Source organism: Anolis carolinensis, chromosome 3, assembly GCF_035594765.1.
Source record: "Anolis carolinensis isolate JA03-04 chromosome 3, rAnoCar3.1.pri, whole genome shotgun sequence".
In the NCBI taxonomy this organism is placed as follows: domain Eukaryota; kingdom Metazoa; phylum Chordata; class Lepidosauria; order Squamata; family Dactyloidae; genus Anolis; species Anolis carolinensis.
The window spans coordinates 198,073,319-198,088,755 of record NC_085843.1 but is presented as its reverse complement, the minus strand read 5'-3'; the positions used below and the strand labels follow the sequence as shown (position 1 = coordinate 198,088,755).

Sequence of the window (15,437 nt, the reverse complement as noted above, 5' to 3'; positions counted from 1 at the left end):
TTAGCACAGAGCCCGACCAGAAGTACCTGTACAAGAAGGACTCTGTGCTAAAAATGGAGGGGAAGCAGCATATGATGGGCAAATCGGCCCGTATGATGAGGTAGTATGGCTCTCCTAGAACAGGCTAAGCTCTTTGTGTTTTGCCATTCTACTAAGAGAAGCGGGTGGTATCTTTTTAAATAAGAGTTAAAGTACAATACTCACATTGACTGGTAGACAAGTCTACCTGTATATTTTTACTAAAATTTCTAGACTTATATATGAGCATGTATAACAATTAAGGACTATGTTTATTATAGGGAGCATTCATATAAGATAGGGAAAATAAATAAATACCTTATTAATGCACATTAAAATGTATATATTAAATATTATTCTACTTCACAATAAAGTGCATACACCTAGAAGTGTTTTTTTAACAACCATTAGATACAGTTTCTACGATCTTACATGGGAGTATAAGCAAAGATAAATATTTGATATTTTCAGCATCCAAAGTAACATCTTTTAAAAGAAAGGCCCTGTATATTATCTCTGGTTATCCTGAGAACATCTATCACCTTTCTAACCGCTGAACAGATGCTACCAGAAATCCATACAAATTAAGAAACAAAGGCATCAATCTTGTTTTTGTGGAGAAAGAGAAAAAGAGAAAAAGAAATTTGCATCTTAGAAAGGTTATTCATCAGTTATCACATGCCTGCTCATTTAATGTGCAGCGACTGTTAATTTTGTGCCCACTTAAATACTTCAATATTTCATTAGGTCTCAAAATAGAACTCATCTGGTAAAACAGACAGACATGTTAAAGAAATGCTCACAGTTATGACTAGGAGAATAATAACTATGAACAAAACATTTGTTCCACTTGCCTTCATGAGTTTCCAGTATGTGCACAGTGTCTCCTATTTGCAGAGACAGCTCATCTGGGCCTCTGGCATCGTAATTGTAGAACGCTAGAAGGAAAAAGAGAAGGAAGAGAGAAGAAAGGTCATGTTTTTAGTACAAAATATAATTCCAGAAGAGACACCACAAAACGATTGGAAGCTTCAAAATAAATGAAATCATAGTTTCAAGCATTACTGTTTATGCTCCAATCTATTACTGTATTTATTCGAATCAAACACTCAGCTTTTTTGGCTAAATTACCTTGCCAAAATTAGGGTGCACATGAGATTTGCAAAATATGGTAATCTTACTGCTGAGCCAATGCAATGGGGAAGCTGCTTCAGGAGCACCTGTAGTTTCTATTTAAAGGATGTCATCTGTAATTTAATTGTCACAGCTCAATGCTATGGGATTTTGGGATTTGTAGTTTGGTGAAGCATTAGCAGCTTTTGGTAGAAAAGGCTCAAGGGCTTGTAGAACTACAGCCCCCATGATTCCGTAGCATTGAACCAAGTCAGTTAAAGTTGATTCATTCTGCGCATAGATACACTCCAAGGTTTCTTTTCCATTGCTCAAAGCTTTGGTCTTCCAACATATATGTTTTTAAAGAAGGAATTCCAAGCAGGCAGCGGCTGTAATGGGCATATCACAAAGAGTACACCTTTTGCTGCTGTACATTACATTCATCAGCAAATACTTTTTTGGTTTCAAGATTTTGAAAATTGAGATGCACATTAGATTTGATGGCGCATTAGACTCGAGTAAATACTGGTACTATCTTGGAAAAGCCTTATGTGCATATCAAGCTGATATGAATGCTTTTGATACTGGCCATGCAATCATATAATGCCCACGCAAAGTACACTCTGATGAGTTCAGTGCAGCCTTAAAGTACTGGCACTATGAATAATTTGATTTAATATTACCCGTAAAAATATACAGTACAAATCAAAGTATAAGAATTATGGGCTAGGTCCTTGATATCTGAAATGACTCCTCTTCACTCATGTATTCTTCGGGTTGAGTTCATTCAAGGATCGTCTGGACAACCTTCACTGTCTGGTGAGCACTTTACATTTAGCAAGCAATAAGGCCTTCCCAGAAATTTTATCTCGTTGCTGGTAATTAAGAGATTTGCTGAATCAAGGGAAAGTTCAACGAACTGAGGAGGATTGGGATGACTGGCTCTCAGTCTATATTTTAATTATTCAACTTCGGTCAGTTTATTGTTTCTGTCACTATTAGAGCTGTCTTAAAAACTGCTTTTTGGTGTTATGTTTTATATCGATGCACACAAGACATTGAGCATACTGTAAGTATCTCTGAAATAATAACCAACATGTTGTTGGTATATGCCTTCAGATCAACTCTAACTTATGCTGACCCAATCATAGAGTTTACTTGATCAGATTTCTTCAAGGAGGTTTGTCATTGCCTTACTCTGAAAACAACCTACAGCATTTTATACGTTCCTCTACCATTTATAAGAACAAAGGAAAACCACCAATTGTCTCCCAACTATCTCTACCAAATATGAAGTACTTCCAAACAACCAGACATAAAAGGTTTGAATAAAAGAAATGTTTTATTTCCAATTTATGCAACATACAACTAATAATATAGTTATACACAAATAAGTGGTATTTTTAATTGCTTGTAGACCTTTTTGCAAGAAGAATTTATAAAACTACTGCAAAGATTTATAATCTTATAGTCATCCTGAATGAAACAACTTAACAGTTTTTAGAAATAATCACCTGGTTTAGAAATATAATAATATCAGTAGTGAAATAGCTAAAATACACCAAAATAAAAAGCAGACTCAACTATGTCTAGTAACACTAGACTGTTTATACACAAAAACAATAAAATCAAGCCTACACTAGCCTTGCCTTCTACATCTCCAATGCATCCTCAAGATGAAGACAGAAAGCATTTACTTTCTGTTACAAACCAACTCGAGTTCACAATTACATCCACATCACCAAAAAAACACTGAATTGTAAATTTAAAATGAAGCACCTTGATTTGTTTTGCTATCATATTCACAGTTTTTTAGTTTTCAAATTCAACCATTTGAATGGTACTCATAATCTAGCAAAAAGCTAAAAGATGCTAAGACTGCATAGTATTCAGCAGTACAACCCAAACTAAGTCAAATAAGTTAGTAAATTTGTAATCACTGCTTGAATAAATTACACATTTATTTTTAAATACCATTTGCCCTTCATTAGATGTCTGTTTCTTTGGATTCTGAATCCAGAGATTCAACCATACACAGCTTTAAAATATGTATCTTTTTTAATCCAAAAAGTAATCTTTGATTTTGTCATTTTAAATTAAAGAGTCAGTTTTGCTATGCCACTGCATAAAACGGGATTTCAGTGTCTACGGATTTGTGTCCTGGAACCAAACCCCAGTGCACACACTTTACCCATGATCATTTCAAAAACCGAGATACATACAAAACACTTGCATTGCTAAAATAGCCAAATTATTTTAGATGTATAAACCATGCAAAAAACAAACAAATTTGTTTTCTAATTCACATTCCCAGGAACAAGGAAGAATGAAAATTGTTCTCACTTTAGTTTCAAATTTTCCAGATACATGCAGTCCCCAAGTTACAAACATCTGATTTACAAATGACTCATAGTCAACAACAGGGGTGAGACAACAGGAAGTGAGAGAAATCTACCCCTCGGAAGAGAAATTCATTCCTGGAAGAGTTATTCTAGAAAATGGTGTCTCCATTGTTGTTGTTTCCACAACAAGCCAAGAAACAGAAAGCAAGGTGAAATCTTATGAACAGGAGCAAAGATAGCAAAACAAACCTGTACTATTCCCTGTACTATCCAAAGCTAAAAAATATATTTTTGGCTGGAGTAACACTTACCTGTTCCAACTTACATACATATTCGACTTAAGAATAAACCTACAGAACTTATGTTCACAACTTGAGAATTGCCTGTAGCGAGTTCCTCAGTGTAAAATAAAAAATGCCATTGCTGAAATCTAAATAACACTGGGGTTTTGTTTTGTTTTGGGGGGGGGGGGTTGTGTCAGGAGCAACCGGAGTTGCTTCTGGAGTGAGAGAATTGGCCGTCTGCAAGGACGTTGCCCAGGGGACGCCCGGATGTTCTGATGTTTTACCATCCTTGTGGGAGGCTTCTCTCATGTCCCCGCATGGAGCTGGAGCTGAAAGAGGGAGCTCATTTGTGCTCTCCCCAGGTGGGATTCGAACCTGGCAGCTTTCAGGTCAGCAACCCAACCTTCAAGTCACGAGGCTTTTATCCCCTAGGTGGCAGAGTATTCTTAATGGGTGTGAAACGAGTTTTGAACAAAATGCTGCTCTTTGTGTCATCTCCACATTAACTGGTTCTTAGTAGGCTTGATCGATCCACGAAAAATTTGATTCTAAACTCGTTTCAAAACTAGAGGGGGGCAGCTTTTCATTTCTGATGGCATTTCCGAATTTGGCCCCCCCAAAAAATTCGAAATTAACGAAAATTCGTTATTTTCTAAATTAATTCGTTAATGGCGGACGCGCATGCGCAATTCCCAAAAACAGCACAGAGGGAGAGGACTTTACAGGACTCTCCCACCCTCATTTTTTGAGTGATCTTCTTCCAACTTGGTACAGTGGTAGAACACATTTAACACTGATAGCTCACCAAAATTTGGAATGTTTCCCTTATCCTCTGATTTTTGGCGAATTTTCATAGCTTTTATAATAAACCATTTTTAATAATTGCAGAAATCTGTTCCTGGTTTGAAAGTCTTATTTCCTGTTAAATTGGGTTGTCTTTACTGTGAAAGTCATTGTTCTACTTCAGAAACTTTGTTTTTGTGGCTGAAACTTTGTTAAATTGGTGTGTGTGTGATATATACTGTGTATATATATATAGTCCCTGCATAATGTGTGTGTGTGTGTGTGTATATATAGGTAAAGGTAAAGGTATCCCTTGACGTTAAGTTCAGTCATGTCTGACTCTGGGGGTTGGTGCTCATCTCCATTTCTAAGCCCAAGAGCCAGTGTTGTCCATAGACACCTCCAAGGTCATGTGGCCGGCATGACTACATGGAGTGCCATTACCTTCCCGCCACAGCGGTACCTATTGATCTACTCACATTGGCATGTTTTCAAGCTGCTAGGTTGGCAGAAGCTGGAGCTAACAGCGGGCACTCACTCTGCTCCCGGGATTTGAACCTGGGACCTTTCGGTCTGCAAGTTCAGCAGCTCAGTGCTTTAACACACTTCGCCATCGGGGCTCATGTATATATAATATACATACACATACACACAATGTGGAGAATATGTGGAAAGGTAGATAGATAGATAAGTTGGGAGCCACAGCGAAGGCACCTTCCTGGGAGCAAGGTCTAATAATAATAATAATAATAATAATAATAATAATAATAATAATAATAATAAAAATCCCTTACAATATCCAAGATGGCTCACTGCTACAGAATCTTGGGAGGTTTAGTTTGATATGGTACCATTATTGGCAGAGAAAGCTAAGCTGTAGGAGTTGAAATCCAATCATTTATCCTCCCTATAGAATCAATTTTATATGCATTTTTAGCTACAGAAAAGCTAAAATCAGGACAGTAAAAGAACAACACCCAGAAAATGGGAATTCCAGACAGGAAACAATCAGGGCCAGCTAATACCTCCCAACAAAGGATTCCCCCAGGTAGGAAGCAGCCAGGCTTTGAAGCTGCAAGGCTATTCAATGCTAATCAAGGTGACCAATTGCAACATTCACACTTGCCTCCCACAGACAAGAGTTCTTTCTCCCACCCTGGACCTTCCACAGATATATAAACCCCACTTGCCTAGCTTCGCACAGACGTCAAAACCTCACCGCCGGGCCCCTCTCTGTCTCTCTCGGTCTCTCCATTCCCGGCTCCATCCGCCGCCTTCCCGCCTCACAGAGAGACACCAGGCCTGAGCTGAGGCGAGGCGGCGGCGGCGGCGGCCATTTCCCCCCTCCGTCTTCCTCCTCCTCCTCGGCCTCCTTCCCCCTCGCCCCCTCCCATTGGCTGAGCCCGTGATGCCCCTTTTGCTGAGGGGCAAAAGGAAAGGGCCTGAATGGTGGGAGTTTGGGTGATTTGCAAAAGCTTTTTTTTTCCTAACGAAAAAAACGACGACATAACGAAAAACGGCCTCTCGCGATTCGAAACCGCGATATCCAGACGTGTGGACAACCAATGCCGTATATTGCTTCAAAACAAACGAAAATAACGAATTAATAACGGTTAACGGGGAAAACGAATTATTTGAGCAAGCCTAGTTCTTAGACATTTCAGATTTCTTGCCTCTTGTTCATAACTTGGGGACTGCCCGTAATTTACACTTCTAGTCAAATGGTCGGGTTAGTTGCTTGACTTTCACTTGAAAAAGCAACACTGTCAATGTAGACAACATCCGGTGTCAGAATAGGTCAACTATCCTAGCATTATGATCAGGTTTTATAAAGATCTTGGCCAGAATATGAGCATAGACACAAGTAATGTGTCAGGAGGAAAGGCCATCAATGAAGCACCAGTGACTGAATGCTGAGGAAGTCATCACCAGGAAGAAAGGTTAAAAGTTCTAAACTTCAGATTTCTCCAAAAATTAGTCTCTGTGTGGGTCCTTAAAACCAATGTTTTTGGGAAATGCCATTTGGAAAAATTTCTGTCCCAAAAAATAATTTTCCAGCCAGGCTTCTCACTGATTAGCTACAAGGTTTATATAAAAGGCAAATGCTGGGGTAGCACGCTGCCTAGTGTTCAGTGGGCAAAAGCTGTGTAGCCTTGCAAAATGAGCAACCACTAACATAAGGGACAATTACACTACCATAGTATACAAACAGGATTCTTGCTTTTTTAAAATCTTGCTTTTTTATAAAAAAAATCCTAATTAGAAAACTCTTTTGTGAAACCCTGGTAAATTCCATAATAACACAAGAAAAAAATTAGCACCTCTTTCCAGTCTTCTTCTGACCCAATCCTCTTATCCATTCCCATGCTTCTTCTTCTCTTCTGATAATAAATATAGGTCTTAGTCCATGAAAAGCATGAAACCTAAATCAGATGTAATACACTGTGATATTCAGACCTCAAGATATAAACTTAGTGGTGGGATTGGGATGAAATATAACAGGATCTATAAAAATATGAATCATGACTGTTGCCCTAAATTTTGAAAGAGCTGCAAAAGGTAAAATAGATCTTTCACATCTTTACAATGGTCAGTAAAGCAGATGTGTAAAAGCAATACATGTACTCACCGAAACCCAGCTTTTTTGGGTTCAAAACCTTCTCTGAGAAGATTCATTTTGTTACAAGTGCAATAGCCAGGAGTCTTGTATTAATACATGGAGTGTATTATGGGGGAAAATCCCCAACTATTAACTTACCCTGGAGCCCTGTTAAATCCATTATTACAAATTGAAAAGGCTCAAACGTGACTCTGCTAAGAGAAGGCTGTCCATCAAAACTCAGTGATTTGGTAAGAAGGGCATTAGAGAAACATGCAAGAGGCTAATGGTAACTCTGAAGCCATTCAAGAAATCTGTAGCTAAGATGGAAAGTTTCCACAAAGTGGGGCTTTGCAGAAAAGTGGTAAAAAAAGACAACATTGTTGAAACAAATCCATATCTAGTACTTTTGGATTTTTTAAAAAGCATGTCCCCACCCATTGTGGTATTTCATTGTGTTTATTGGCTATCACAAGGGCCAAAATAGATTCCTTCTGGAAAACAGGTAACCTCACTACTGAAAGTTGGTGATCAAGAGACTGCTTGAATAACTTCTCTCACAGCATCAGTTTGTGCAATGGAAGCCAGAACCTACATTTCTTCTATGGGCACTATAAAGTGAGGCAGGCAAGAATTATCTGATGGTGTCTACAGGACGCACAGGGCCTTTTTGAACCCAATGTGGAACAAGGTGCTTAATCCAGTTTTGCTCTATGCTAGCCAAAGTCAGGGAATGCTCCAGAACTATCCTGCACTTCAGGGTTGTGTGAACAGTGTACACAGTTAAGCCAAAGCAATGGGGTCACGGGGGTGGCATCTGCCTTGGTGGCGGTGTCACTTTGTTCAAAGAGCTCCTAAGCATCTCTATACACCACTGATGTTTGCAAACATGCCTGCAAGACCTGAGAGATGGTGGGAACATCAACCCCTCCCCTCTCCGAGTTGCAGTCAGGAGCTCTTTGGCGCTCCATGGCCATCACAACAACAGGACTACCAAGGTAAGGATGGCTATCATATGGGGATGAGTCAGGTTCACACCTGCTGGATGGTTTGGAGTTCATCCAACTGCCACACTGTGAAAGAGGTGGGCAGTGAAGGGGCTGCTTCAGTCTAGTAAGAGATTAGGGAGGCTGTTTATCATGTCTGTGCTGTTTATCGTACCTAGCTGCAGTAGGATTTACTAGAATACAACCCCAATGTTTGCCAGCTCAAGCTTTATTGCAATGTTTACTACAATTGTATGACTCAACATTGAAAGTCTTTCTCCAGCCCTATTTCATTATGCCAATGCTGCTTTAAAATAAATCATCTAAACAGAGTTTGAGATGGAAAGTATGACTGGATAGAAGCAAAAAGATTTTGCAAATCAAGCATCTTGGCCAGAAGCTTTGTTAATAGAGGTACACTTTCATTCATTTGTTTGTTTATTCATTTACTAACAAGATTTCGTATACCATTCATTTTCTGCATATTTGTATTTTATAATTTTTAATTGTGCTTTGTAAAATATGATATCACCAAGCAGTGATAAAATGACATTTTCAGACCCAGAATTCCAAAAGGACATTACATCATTTTTCTTAAAAGTAACTTTCCTAGTTCTGCCAGAAGGCAGTAAGGGGGAAGGGGGTTGGGAGGAAAGAATGGTTCAGCATGTGATGAACCTTTCTTTCACTAGCAGAACTAGATTTCAGCCTCAAATTTAAACAAATCCCCTGACAAACTGGTATTCTAAGGCATGGAGTTGTTCAGGCAAAAATGCATTTAAACCTGACAACAGAGGTTTTCTTCCAAGAAAAGAACTGATGTTGAACATAGAAACTGGTTCCATTACTGTGTATTGTTTGTTACAAGTAATTGTATTCCATCTTTTCAACGCATATCAAAATGCTCAAAGCAACACACAAGAATCAAAGAAATTATATAAGAAGTTAAACTAAAATAATCTCACATATAATGAATGAATGAATGAGAGGGGGGAAGTTTGGTTTAATGATCAACAAGAACAGAGCTGTGGGTGAGACAAAAATGATGTAAAATCCAATCGAACTCAGCCATTAGCCCACAAAGCACTCCTCTTTGTGCAGTGTCTGGTGAATACTGTAGCCTTTAGGGATGTTGCCTATCAGATCTCTCCTACATTCCCATTAACTGCTTGTCTGACGGCAATGGGATTCAGGCAGGCAAGATGAAGCTGGAGGAAATAGTCTTTCAGTAAACCTGATTTCAGCAATTTAGGGCTTTACAGTCAATAAGCAGGTGTCTCAATTGGGCTCAGCAGAAAACAAGAAGCCAGTGCAGCTGCAATGGAAGTGGAATCATAAGCTCCCAAGAAACTAGCAATGCTTGCAATTCTTCACACTCCTCTTGGACCAGTTGAACAATTCTCACTTTGTAGAATGTTTTCTGGTTTTTCAACCCTGGCTATATTATAATGCTGCCACCATCTTCTTTCCAATATTATTTTAATAGGAAACCCCCGTGAAGAAAGAGAGGTTATCGTATCAGGTAAAGGCAAACATCTTCTGAACAAATCGTGCCAATAAAACACTGTACTAGGGTCATCTTAGGGTCATCATGTCAGAAATGACTCAAAAGCACACAACAACAACAACAACAACAACAACAACAACAACAACAATAACAACAACAGCGGATTGCACAAGGAGAATTTGAAAGAGAATATGACAAACAGAAGAATGTATAAGAGTATTCAAAAGAGGACTTCTTTTCTAGTTCAGCCCAGGTACTATATACTATGACCAAAAATACATTGTGTGCAAACACTGGAGAGGTCCTTCTCTACTATGGCATCCCTGTTGTGAAACATCCTCCTGTAGGAAGATTTACTAACACACCAAAAGCTTAATTACAATACCAAGTTAAAGTATATTCTTTTATTAAAACCTTTATGGTATAATTATTGTATCCTAATTTGAGCATAGGAGCCCCCGATGGCGCAGCAGATTAAACTACTGAGCTGCTGAACTTGCTGACCGAAAGATCTGTGATTCAAATCTGTGGAGAGGGGTGAGATCCCCGCTGTTAGCCACAGCTTCTGCCAACCTAGCAGTTCGAAAACATGCAGATGTGAGTAGATTGAAAGGTATCATTTTGGCGGGAAGGTAACAATGCTCCATGCAGTCATGCTGGCCACATGACCTTGGAGGCATCTATGGACAACTCCAGCTCTTAATGTCAGGGGGAAACTTACCTTGCTATGTAACATTGAACTGTTTTAACCCCTCTTGAATTATTTAACATACATTCTGATTGCTTTAATTATTTGTATTATTTCAAATTTTCAAACTGTCACGAATTACATTAGTGATCTTAGACTATAGCAAATATAAATTTTGAAATAAATAAGTAAATAGTTGATATGTGCAATGGTAAAGGTAGCAAATGATGGCACCAGGACTCCCAAGGAGACATAATGCAGTTTTTAAGGATAGAGGTTCATGAACTGAATGCTTTCTCATCACTTCTTCTGAAACTGTGCAAGAGCATTCCTGATCAGTCAACTCTGAATCAGTCCAGAAGTGAAGCTGAATACAGAATTGTTGTTATGTGCCTTCAAACTGACTTCCAATTTTGGTAAGCCCATTTTTCCTGGCCAGAATTATTCAAAGATACAGCTGTGAAAATTCTGTAGCCTGAAATCTGATCAGTCTTGAATTCTACCTGCAGTTTCTTCCAATCTTTGATTTGTATCACACTGCGCCACTTTCTTTTCTTCCCACAATGATATTCACGCAATTTGTAACGTATGTCTCCTAATTCAACCATTTCTTTGCTCAATATCTTTTACATCTGTAACTCTTCCAAAATGTTTTCTGTATTTTTTAAATTTTATCCTTTTATATTTTAAAGGGTGAAAAAAGCAAGAACTGTGGAGCAACTCAAAGAAATTCACAGGAGACAAGTCTCAAGATAGTCAACAGATTTTTTTAAAAAAAATAAGAGTCCTATATGTGACAGTAAATGCTATCACACTGGCAACATAGCCATAGAGTTATAATTCTATTTTTATAAAATATACATTTGCATGTTATCCTTTTATTATTTGATAGTCACTGCCCTCGATAGCACAGCGGGTTAAACTGCTGAGCTGCTGAACTTGCGGTTTGAATCCAGGGAGCTGAGTGAGCTCCTGCTGTGAGCCCCAGCTTCTGCCAACTTAGCAGTTCGAAAACATGCAAATGTGAATAGATTAATAGGTACCACTCCAACAGGAAGATTACAGTGCTCCATTCAGTCATGCCGGCCACATGACCTTGGAGGTGTCTATGGACAACGGCAGCTCTTTAGCTTAGAAATGGAGATAAGCACCAACACCTAGAGTCGGACACGACAAGACGTAATGTCAGAGGAAAACTTTATCTTTACCTAAGACACAAGCCAAACCTGGCCTGGCTTTTACCAAATACAGGCAGTTCCCAAGTTACAAACTTATATATGACTACAAGTTACAAACAAGAATGAGAGTACAGGAAGTGAGAGAAAATCTACCCCTAGGAAGAGAAATTCATTCCTGTAAGAGTTACAATGGGAAAAAATGTGTCTCCACTGAAGCTTTTTCACCAATCTTTGTCTCCATGAGAAGCCAAAAAATTTAAAATCCAATTGTCACAGGGAAAGAAAGGGCTGGGCTGAGGCGCAGCTGGTTAATAGCCAGTTCGAAGTCCACATCAGATTGAGCTCCCAACTGTTTAATAGCCTAGCTTACTGTCCACCTAAGCAGTTCGAAAACAGCTGCAGCTGTGAGTAGAGAATGTATGACCACTTAATGAGGGGAGGTTAATTTAATTTAATTTACGACACCATAAAACTACCAGTAAGCAAAGAGCAAGGAGGAAGTACTACGATCAAAAGGACTCAGTGTCACAGAGGATGAAGCGGCTGCTCCCCCTGTGGCCAGAATCAAGCAAAATCTCATGAAGCCGGACGTTGGAAAACGTTAAATTACCTCTACTGTCTGACTGTATGTATTTTATGTCTATGGCATTGAATGTTTGCCATGTATAGCCTGTTTCCCCGAAAATAAGACATCCCCGAAAAATAAGACCTAGTAGACATTTTGCTGAATTGCTAAATATAAGGCCTCCCCCGAAAGTAAGACCTAGCAAAGTTTTTGTTTGGAAGTATGCCCAGCGCCTGCCAAACAGAACACCAGAGCATGCAGGATTGGTAAATGTACATACCAGTTGTAAATGGAAATAATGGTAGTAACAAGAAATTCTTGATAGGATTCACAGTTTGTCTAGTTATGCTGGTTTGTGATGACAACTACTGTACAGTATATAATAAATGTTCATTTTTTTGTTCAACAATATATGTGAATTCTTCTTCATGGAAAAATAAGACATCCCCTGAAAATAAGACCTAGCACATCTTTGGGAGCAAAAAATAATATAAGACACTGTCTTATTTTTGGGGAAACACGGTATGTGCACTCTGATCTGCCCTAAGTCCCCTTCGGGGTGAGAAGGGCAGTATATAAATACTGCAAATAAATAAATAAATAAAGTGAGGTGAAATTTTCTAAACTGAGGCACATATAATAAAACAATCATTTGCTATCAAAAGTGGCTGGAGTTGCACTTTAAAAATATACCATTCTGACTTCTATAGAAATTCAACTTAAAAACAAACCTATAGAATTGATCTTGTTTGAAACTCCGGGACTATCTACAAAATAAACATCTTTTTAACATGCCAGGTCATGTCTCCAGATTCTATGCATTTAAAAACATCTGTATTTGTTCTGCCTTTGTATTTGTCCAAAGCAGCCTACAATTCTTTCAAAGTCATGAACTCATCTTTTCACATGAAGTCTCAGGAGTTGCAAAAATGTTATGTTTCACAAATGTCAAAACCAATAAAATTTCTTTAAATCTCTAATCCTGGAGTTATATAAAGTTATGGATCCAATTATTCAGGACACTGCAGTCCTATTACATATAGTTCTATAATTATCTGAAGATGAGCAGCCATACTGATCAAAAGCAGTTATGTCTTATTAGACTAAACTTAGTTCAGTACCCTACATCTGGCCTATAAGTGGCCTAAGACTTCAGTTCATACTGTAGCCTATTAAATAAGACAGAACCAATTATAATATCATTATGCTACCAAATATAGGTGGATGATGACAGACAGATTAAGATAGAATTATCTTTCTTGCTTTATTAAAATATTGCAAGCAAAATTAAAATTAAAGCACACAGTTAAAAAGGCTCTTCAGTGAAGCACTCCAAACACAAGAAAAGAGGATACCATAATATGCAAAAGATAAAAACCATCCAATGGCTAGTATTTGACAGCATTCATGCTTATTTCCTTAATAGCTATTTTTAAAAGCGTCATCAGCATTTTCTCCAAGGCACTCTCTCTTCAATTTCTTTCTCTTATCTCTCAGAATTTCATGAGAAGTATGCCCTTGCCAACAGATTAACAAATTAACATTTGAAATTGTGCTATCTTGGTTTTCAAAAAAATATTTGTAATAAAAATACTTATTGAATCATGTTTAGGTGACAAAAACGCCACAGCTGCATTTTCAACTGAGTCATTACTTCGCTAAACATTCTTTGCTCAAAACTTCAGAACAAAGAACTTAACAAGAACCTAAGAGTGTATGTGTGTATTTTCTTTTCCCTATGCATGTAAATGTGCGTGTACATGTGTTAAGACAGGAAGAATATGAGATATTAGAGAATGTGAATGATCACAGAAGGAAAAATTAGTTGCAATGCAAAACTCACCTAATTAAATTTTCTGTGGAATCTTAAAGATGCCTACTATGAAAGAAATCAATTGAATTCAATGGTATCTTCTCCCATCTTTACACAAAATAATATGTCAACCTCTGGGCAAAGCCCATTAAACTCAATGAAATACTGTGTTCAGTTCTGGGCACCGCAGCTGAAGGAAGATGTTGACAAGCTGGAAAGCATCCAGATTAAGGGTCTGGAGAACAAGGCCTATGAGGAGCGGCTTAGAGGTGGGCATGTTTAGCCTGCAGAAGAGAAGGCTGAGAGGAGACATGATAGCCATGTATAAAAATGTGAGGGGAGAGGAGACTAGGACGTGGAACAATGGCTTCAAACTATGGGAAAGGAGAGTCCACCTGAACATTAGGAAGAACCTCCTCACTGTGAGAGCTGTTCGGCACTGGAACTCCCTTCCCCGGAGTGTGCTGGAGGTTCCTTCTTTGGAGGCTTTTAAGCAGACTAGATGGCCATCTGTCGGGGGTGCTTTGAATGAAATTTTCCTGCTTCTTGCAGGGGGTTGGACTGGATGGTCCATTAGGTCTCTTCCAACTCTATGATTCTATGATTCTATGATGTTCACAACTAAGTACCCATTTCACTGAGTACCAATACACCCTAGTACTCCTACTTGAAAGCCTCACTGATGCTAGTTTTGAAAACACTGGAATTATTCCAAGTAAAAGAGGTAGAATATCCCTTGTGCAACATGCTTGGGAACAGAAGGGTTTTGGATATTTTTGAATACAACCATCCCTCTACATTGGCGGTTTTGACTTTTACAGATTTGATTATTCAAATAATTGATTAAAATGTTATCTGTAGGAATTCTAAGGCCTCCAGTGAGACTATATGCCCGACTTCCTCTGATCATGTTGGAGGATTTAATTTTTTTTAGAAAGAACACTTCTATCGGAATCTCTAGGTCCTGCTTTCCAGCAAAAGCCCATCAGAGTCATGTTGGAAGACCTAGAAATTCAAGTCTGTGGAAGTTAAACTTTTAAATGTGGAGGGCCAACTGTACAGACATAAATCTGAGTAATAGGTTATGCTGCTCCAAATGTTTTTATGTGTTAAAGCTTTGGGTATTCAATAATTAGGTAGTGCAATGAGTAGCAAAGGCAGTAGCACAAAAGGAAGCTCTTCCAAAGCTGCACACAAAGTTTGATTCAGCCACCAAGTATATGAGAAAAAACACAAATAAGCATATAACTGTTTATGGCAACACACTGGCTATCTGAAAACCAGCTTTTGAAATTAAATTGAAGTATCTATCTGAAAAGAACTGTCAGTCATATTCTGTGCTGACCGCTAATGAATGAGGAACATCGATCAAGTATAATTTGCAATGGGATTTTAATTAAATGACTTTTTTCTTTTTAACTAAGCCTTTGAGAGAGATGGCCTGAAGCACACAGCTAAGAAAGATTGATATTATTTTTGCTTTGCTTTGTTTTACTTCAAGCGGTCCCAAGAGAGATAATAATGCAGAAAATCTAACTCACTCTGAGAAGCAAAATAGGTA

General features: G+C 38.4%; 1 protein-coding gene across 1 annotated transcript in view; it reads right to left on the bottom strand.

Moving 5' to 3' along the window:
* dock1 (dedicator of cytokinesis 1) overlaps positions 1 to 15,437 on the bottom strand; it is a 557,290-nt gene that overhangs the window by 482,146 nt on the left and 59,707 nt on the right. The window contains exon 2 of the mRNA XM_062976064.1: positions 873 to 956. Coding sequence (XP_062832134.1) covers positions 873 to 956 — 84 coding nt within the window. The remainder of the gene's footprint in view (positions 1 to 872; positions 957 to 15,437) is intronic.